This window comes from Poecilia reticulata, linkage group LG16 (genome assembly GCF_000633615.1).
Source record: "Poecilia reticulata strain Guanapo linkage group LG16, Guppy_female_1.0+MT, whole genome shotgun sequence".
Classification (NCBI taxonomy): domain Eukaryota; kingdom Metazoa; phylum Chordata; class Actinopteri; order Cyprinodontiformes; family Poeciliidae; genus Poecilia; species Poecilia reticulata.
The window spans coordinates 28,867,513-28,875,445 of NC_024346.1; the positions used below are offsets into that span (position 1 = coordinate 28,867,513).

The 7,933-nt window shown below is 39.4% G+C and overlaps 1 protein-coding gene across 1 annotated transcript in view; it reads right to left on the reverse strand.

Annotated features, from left to right (window-relative positions):
- The window catches only part of rnf144b (ring finger protein 144B), a 30,023-nt gene that overhangs the window by 16,071 nt on the left and 6,019 nt on the right, over positions 1-7,933 (reverse strand). The window contains exons 2-4 of the mRNA XM_008431794.2: positions 4,646-4,890; positions 1,358-1,462; positions 475-535 (exon numbers count right to left, since the gene is read on the reverse strand). Coding sequence (XP_008430016.1) covers positions 475-535; positions 1,358-1,462; positions 4,646-4,816 — 337 coding nt within the window. The 5' untranslated portion in view covers positions 4,817-4,890. The remainder of the gene's footprint in view (positions 1-474; positions 536-1,357; positions 1,463-4,645; positions 4,891-7,933) is intronic.

Consider the following 7,933-nt stretch of genomic DNA (forward strand, 5'->3'; position numbering starts at 1 on the left):
CAGATGTTAAATTGTTTTACGACCTTTGCTTTGTTTAGGTAAAATGTTTTACGACCTTTGCTGTTTTTCCTCTGCTGTCTATCTTGCCTATCCTCCCTCTTTGAAGTTTGAGAATAAAAGACAAGCTGTATCCAAAGAGAAGCAGAACGCTCTGTGAACAGCTCTGAGAAGCAGTTGACAGAGTCTTCTCCTTTTGCTTGCAGAAGTTTAGTCATAAATTCATATACGTTGTCTGTGGTTCTTTTATGTAGGTTCTAGGAAAATACCTATCAATGCAAAACTGCACAAAGATGAAATAAAATGTTAAAATGACAGCATGTTTATGTTCTGGCATTTCAGTGCAACTCCGGATAATAAAGTTATTTCTTTAAAAAAAGAAGAAGAAAAAAGAAAAGCACACTGTGCAGTAGTAATAATGAAGTTCTAATGTGACTTCAGGTTTCTAGAAGCATCCAGGTTGTGACAAGTGCTCACCTCTCTCAAACTTCAGGCGCTGATACAGCTCCACCTGGTACGGAGCTGCTAAGCTGGCAATCTGCAATCAGAGAGAGAGAGCGACCAAAGTCAGACCCATGTTTGATGGCATGAAGACCACACATACCAGAGAAACACACACAACACACACACACACACACACACACAACACACAGGTGTTTAGATCCAGGTGTTTTTCAGAACCCTTCTGTGTTGGGCTGCATTTGCCACTAAAAGCACTTTGTATTAACTTATTCTGTGTATTTTTCAGTGATGTTATATTGGTCATAACATATGAATATGCTGCTTGTTGCTATTGTTTTTTTTTTCTCTTTCTCCAACTGTAGAAGCAGATTTCTACAAGCTAATGTTCTCTCCTCTCACCATTCAGGCAACAATTTTGAGAGCCACACAAGAGACATTTAATAAGAAATGAAAAGGAAAAAAGTTTTGCAAGCTGATGTACAACAAAGGCAATAAGCACTGTGCAAAATTAGAGTAGTTTATTTCCCCAGTTTGTAAGTGTAAAGCTAAACAGGATAAAGCTAAATATCTGGTAAAATTTAGCAACTTCTGGTTTCTTAAGAAGTGTGGTTGCAAGACAACAAATCTGGAAATGTCCCATGATTAAAAAAGGAAAGAAAAACCCGAAACCCAAAATGATGACTACCTGCTTTTTACAGACAAACATGTTTTGTATTCAAACATGTAAGATGGTATACATTTAAATTAATAAAATATGTTCAGCGTAGCATTCTTCCTGGTTAGGGAAAGCAAATTTCAAGGGACCCTAGAGTCCGATCCACACAGCCGTCTCTGTGGCACAACTGTCTTAGTTTGGTTCTTCATGTGAGACATTCTCAGTTTACAGGGCATACTGTACCTCTGAGTCGAGCAGCGCTCCGGTTATTGGGCAGGCCATATCCGGACAGGTGATTGGAGCGCCCCCACCCTCCATCACGGCCAACTGGACGTACTGTTGCAAACACTGGAGGGTACAGAAAGTGTAGCAAAGTGAGATTTATTATGTTTTGGAGCAACAATTGCAGTTTTCTGACAGATCACTGATCTTTAAAAACCCTGACCTGCTGATTTTGACTTTGGTCTATGACTATTTATTTTTTGTCTAAAAAGTAGCTAAATATAGCAACAATGACCCTGTTTAAAGGACAGCAATCCATTGAACGTCGTTTCTGTTAACATATTTACATACCAATGTTCTAATTACAATCTCCATTTACACAGAAACAGTAGAGATGTCAAAATTGTGTAATTCTCTCACCATGTCACAAGTTGGTGCTATGGTCTTTAAAAACTGCAGCATTGTCAGAGAAAATAACAAAATATGAACGCAACAAAACATTTCCCAGGGTTTCTATAGGTTTCATAAAGTCCAATTTAAGACCATTTAAAATCATTATGAATGGAATTTAAGACCTGAACCTCCACATCGTCCGTCATTGGATGCAGAGATAAATTTGCACTTACCCACGGCAAACGCAAAAAAGATACTTTGTCAGCTAGCTAGCGAGCGCATGTTAGCATTGAGTTCCAGGTAGCCTCAACCATAGACACAATGCATTTGTTTATTGTTTAATTATAATGTCTATGGCCTCAACCCTCTTGAGTCAGAGAATGCTGTCAGACAAAATCTTTTGCCTGACAGAAAAAATATACAAAAAAATAGTTTTGTCAAGACTAAATTTAAAACCTGTGATTAACATTTTAAAGGCCAACTTACTTTAAAAGTAATGTAAGAGATTCAAAGGCCTAAATTTCAGATAAATTAATTTAAGATCTTTTAAGGACCAGAAAACGTGTGAAAAGGATCAAAGTCACTAAGTTGTCAACAGAGGGCTGACTAGTGTTTACATGACCAGGTGGGCTGGTCCATCGGCAGAGCAAAACGGGACAGTGGCTGATTCTCAGACCTTTGCGAAGGTAGATAAGATTGGTGGATAACATTGGTTTCACATGTCCAAAATTAAGGAAATCTGGGCCAATTTATTGGTGTTATGCACTGCAGAAGACTCACAAATGCCACGCCTTTTGAAAAACAAAAAAGTCATTATTGCATCAAAATAAAATAACAGCACATCATCTAGAAATACAAAGGAAGCAGTCAAGGAAATGAAGTGTTGTGAAAGTTTGTAAGTCTAACAAAAGCGTTTTTAGCGTCCACATGTCAAAAGTCACATGTTGCCTCAACTGTGAATTCTAGAAAGGAATGAGGAAATACACAAAGATTGCACAAATACAAATTCAGTTTGAGGAACAGAAGAAGAAGAAAAAAGTCTTTGACATGAGTTGCTAAACGGTGTGGGACCAACACCAGCCTTCTACTATCTGACAGCAGAGGGCTCAGGGTATTGGTGATTTACACAGCACAGATAATCTGACTGTACCGGCTCCATTTCATTTTTCTCCCTTCTTAGAACAACGCTATATGTAGGCGTTGTTTTTGGTTTCTGCGACCTTGTGCGTCCGAAGCCGGGGAGCTGGGACAGAGATTAGCACCTGCCTCCCTCTGACGGGAATCCACTCGGTTTGGAACAGATGGGACGCCAACGTCTGGCCTCCACTCATAAATATTACAGCTCTGTCTTCTAAAGATAGCGCTACTGATCTCATAACAAGTGTGAAAGCGAAACTCTGCCGATGACTTGAAGCCAATGAACACAGTCAGCAGCTGGGAGAAATCTGAAAAATTCCACGGACAAGTTAAATGGAATAAAAAAGGCGAGGGAGTGCCAGAACCTTCATCTCACCAAATTGGAAACGCCTGATACGTGCCAATAAACGGCTCTATTTTAGGGAGCAGAAAATGCGTAAAAATAATCACCGAGCGCGCTTGTTTTGGATCGCTTTTGGAACACCGTCGCTGCCAACACTGCAGCAAAACAAGAGCGCTCTGAAATTGTATGCAGTAATAACACCCTGTTCTATTTATGTTGCTCTTCAGGAGTTTACGCACACTTACTGCTGAAGCCAGAAGTTTTCATACGCCAAACAAAAACACATGCAGTTAACTCAAACGAGTCGGTTAACCTATCAGGCGTTTCTAAAGCTGTGACATCATCATCTGGGCTTCTCCTTCTGACTTTAAAGGAATAATTGTCTGACATATTATTTCTTTCATTGTGAGACATTGAGCAAACAGAAATAATTTCAGTACCAGTAATTCGAACTGATCTAAAACAAGAGAGGTTTGGTCTAATTTAATTTCAGACAATGAGGAAAAAAAAGGTAGACGTTTCATTTTATTGTGTGAATGTGAACTTCTGGTTTCTACAGTATAAGCACTGACGTCAAATTCATTTGTGATTCTTTAGTGATGCATTTAAACAGTTCTTTGTCAAGGTGAACTGAAAACACACAGCTTCAGTGACGACAAACACAGCAGATAAAGGTCTGGGTCAGGTTTAGAAACTTCATGTGTAATCTGCTTCCTCTATTCCAAAGCCAGTTATATTGACATACACAACTGTGTTAAAGCTTCAAACTCAACTCTACTGCATGGATCATGTTGAAAGTTAAAGAATTTAAAGGAACCCCAGTTTTTTTCAGAAGAAGAGTGTTTTGGATGTGCTGCCTCGACTGTGCTGATAGATTGCTATTGGAAACAGAAAGTGTGTGGTTTTTCTGGAACTTAAAGCTTCAGTATGTAACTTTTACAGAAATAAGTTTTTTCTTTCCATATTTGTTAAAACCGTCACTATGTCGTAACAGTGGGTTACGAGACAGATCATCTGTGACAAGATCAATCTTCTGCACCTCCTCTCTGAGCTGCTACTGCTGTCTGAAGAAATGCCCCATTCCTGACCAAAAACAACCAATCAGAGCCAGGAGGAGGGTCTTAGCGCTGTCAATCAAACTCTGGCACGCGCTGCTAAATGTGCTGACGGCGGAGAAACAACTTACCGTTGCAGTTTAGTTTTAACCTTTTGTGTATTCTGGGAAATCCACAATAAATTCAAACAAGTGCACCAGATTCTCTTTTCAAATTAATAGAAGTTGGTTCAAATGCATCACGAAAGAAGCAAAGCCAGTATGGCAATTATTAAAAATGTTTGTAAACTCCTCTCCAGAAGCTTGTGCGCTGTGAATCCTAGAATCCCTTCCTCAGATCAGCGTCTGCCCTGAAGTCGGACATGACATCGCCACTGCTTACCGCTGTGCAGAACATGCACTTGCAGCCCTCCAGCTCCCTGATGGCTGCGAGCGGCTGCAGGCTGAGGCACAGCTTGCAGAACACATCCTGGCTACTCGGGGGACCGGCGGCAGCCATCACTGGTGACAGATCCCTGGCTTCCAGGTGAAAGGAGGGACTCCTGCTGGCCATGGTGGGAGGAGGCAGGGCGGCTCTAGGCCCTCCGCTGGCCTTGACGATGACTATGATCTACGGTCGCCATAAACCTGGAAGCAGAAATGAAACGGATTTATTCGATGACAACTCCGCTTCCTTCCTCTTTAGACTGATTCTGGAAAGTTTACCGACTCTGATGGTTTTCCATGTGTCTGTATAATCACCTTTCCCAATATATGATGTCATCTTTCAGGCCAGAGGCCTGTGTTTAGCAATCCTAAAGTTCTTAGGCATCAGTTCAATCATTCTGAGTGTAAGAATTAATCATATGTTGTGTCATCTATACCATTTCTTGTCTTGTCCAAGAAACAGTTAAAAATACATTTTATCAATACAAATCAACATTATGTTGAAAATTCTTGGGGGGTTTTGCATCACAGTCGAGGTCCTGTTTTCTAAATTCTGTACAATTTTTTTCTGTTCAGTGAACTGTAGTTAGAGGAGTTCACAAGTCATTTTGACTTGTGAACTCCTCTAACTTACTTACTTACTTACTTACTTAAGCAAGTAAGTAAAGTCAACAACTGAAACTAACATTTTCTCATCACATCCCCAACATCTAGTTCACCTGACTGCTAACCCTCTTTCGCTGCAGGTTTGGTTTTTTATAATATTTTTGTATTTTTGTAATCACCTTTCAGTCTAATATTTATTAAGTTATGTTTCAATTGTTTAACATTTAATTTACCAACCAAAAATCAGTTGAAAGCCGATTTATGTTATTTAGAAAGTTGTTTAAATCAAATATTTACCCCATTAGAAATATAAATAGACCTTAATGTTGCAAGAATAATAAGTGTAAGTGATTAAACCAGTTCAAATTTGATTTGAACTTAGTGCTTAACTTAGTTAAGCACTAAGTTAACTTTTATCCCCATCTTCATACTGCCCTCTTATTTATATGTTGCACTAAATATTGTCTTGATTCTCTTCTTTTTATTTTCTAAGTTCAACTTGTTCTCAACCATAAATAATGTTCAAATTTAAGATATAAATGACAACATAATGAACGAAGCTATGTGTGAGTGATGAGCAACATTAACAGTGATAACATTTTAAAATATACACAAAAAACATAGCAAGTTTACTTAAGAAACACTGCACACTATCACATTTGTCCAAAATATACTGTAAAATATAATATTTGTAAAGAAAACGCCGAGCCTATTCTAACACATACCAGACATCAACACAAACAGAGGACGAGCTGTCAGTTACCAGTTACTATGGTAACCACCCACTGCCAAGAGCAGCATAACACAACTTAAAACACCATAAATGTCTAAAGCAGTGGTTCTTAACCTGGGTTCGATCGAACCCCAGGGGTTCGGTGAGTCGGTCTCAGGGGTTCGGCGGAGCCTCTGCCGCGGAGGTAAAGACACACTTGTGTAAAGTCGTGATGACGCCCCGCTTTGCCATCACTTGCTCCAGAGGATCACGTTACATTGCTTAGCCAATCAGAGGATCACGTTACATTGCTTAGCCAATCAGAGGATCACGTTACATTGCTTAGCCAATCAGAGGATCACGTTACATTGCTTAGCCAATCAGAGGATCACGTTACATTGCTTAGCCAATCAGAGCTGCGGAGGAGCCCTGATTGAAGGAGTTCCACTCTCAGCATCACCGTTTTGACCAAATTCTACAGTCTAAATCTGCTCCTTAGTCGCATCTTTTCGGGGTTGCTACTGCCTCTAGTGGCGTGGGGGTGGTAACACAGCTAATATAATTACATTACCACATCAGAATACTGCAAAGTATTTTGTGTGTCGGCCGGGATGGGGAGAGGGGGGGAGCGGACAAGAAGGGTTCGGTGAATGCGCATATGAAACTGTGGGGTTCGGTACCTCAAAAAAGGTTAAGAGCCACTGGTCTAAAGAAACATATAAATAAATAAAATCAAAGAACAAATTTTTGACAAACTCCACATTTACATTGTCACTACAACCCTGTTAAATGTTTTTTGTAGTTAAAAAATGTAACACCGTCGCGTCGCCGTGTGCGTGGACAACAAAAAATCTGGTTCGTTAAAAATCATTATAATGAATCATAATGTCGTTTAAGCTTAATATTAGTGAAGCAATACAAAAGTAAGAACATTTGCTCCAGAAAAGATTAATCTCCGCAGTCTCCCCTTGCCATGAAGACCTTGCTCTTACCAAAAGGTATTTCCATTATTTAGCAGAAAAATCAGTAAGTCCTTGAATAATGATTTGTATAAATTATTACAAATTCAAGGACTTACAGATAATTTTTTTTCTTCAGTTCTTAAGAAAATCAAGAAAATGGCTGCTGAAGCTTTGTCCCTGTCACTTGATGGTTCTGTTTGTAGCTGCATACTGTGTGTCTTTTTAAGTGAGAGGCTGTTTAAAAGGCCCTTGAACATAGGAAGTGGTTGATGCAGTGCAACGCTTCCAAACTCATTGTGTACGTGTTGCTGACGGTGCAGGGTTGAGTGGTGTAATGTGGGCCATTCTTGTGACAGACCTCTGTGAGGACAGCTGTAAAGATCTTTTCAATAAGAAAAGATAATCAAAATCAAAACCTAAAAGATTCCTGTGCAAATGTTGACAAGTACCAAATATCTGAAGCCTATAATTGATTTTTATGGGGTGTTATTTTATGTTGCCATATCAGGCTGACATGACCTGTATTTGAGGTTCACAGTTTACAATGTAGATACAAAGCAGATCAGGTATAACGTTGAGCTTAAAGCCAAACAGATGAAAAGATGAGCTGGCCAATCTCATTGATCTTTGCTCCAAAGAGCTGGGTGCCTATTTGCATCTGACACAGGGAATGAAATCTACCCTCTGGGTGAAACCGGGTCCATTTATATGTGACCTGATTATGTGGTTATTATTAATAACCACATAATCAGGAGTATTATTCTTTATTATTATTCTTTAATAAAAATAATATATATAAATAAATAAATAAACAAATTATATATACACACACACACACGAAGGGGTACCCGAAAGTTTCCAGAATGACGCTGCTGTTTTTGTAGTACACGATTCTGCCGCTAGTTATTTGTTCAACCACGCCTTCTCAATCAGTGTGCCAAGCGGCGTTGATGTGGAAGGTTTC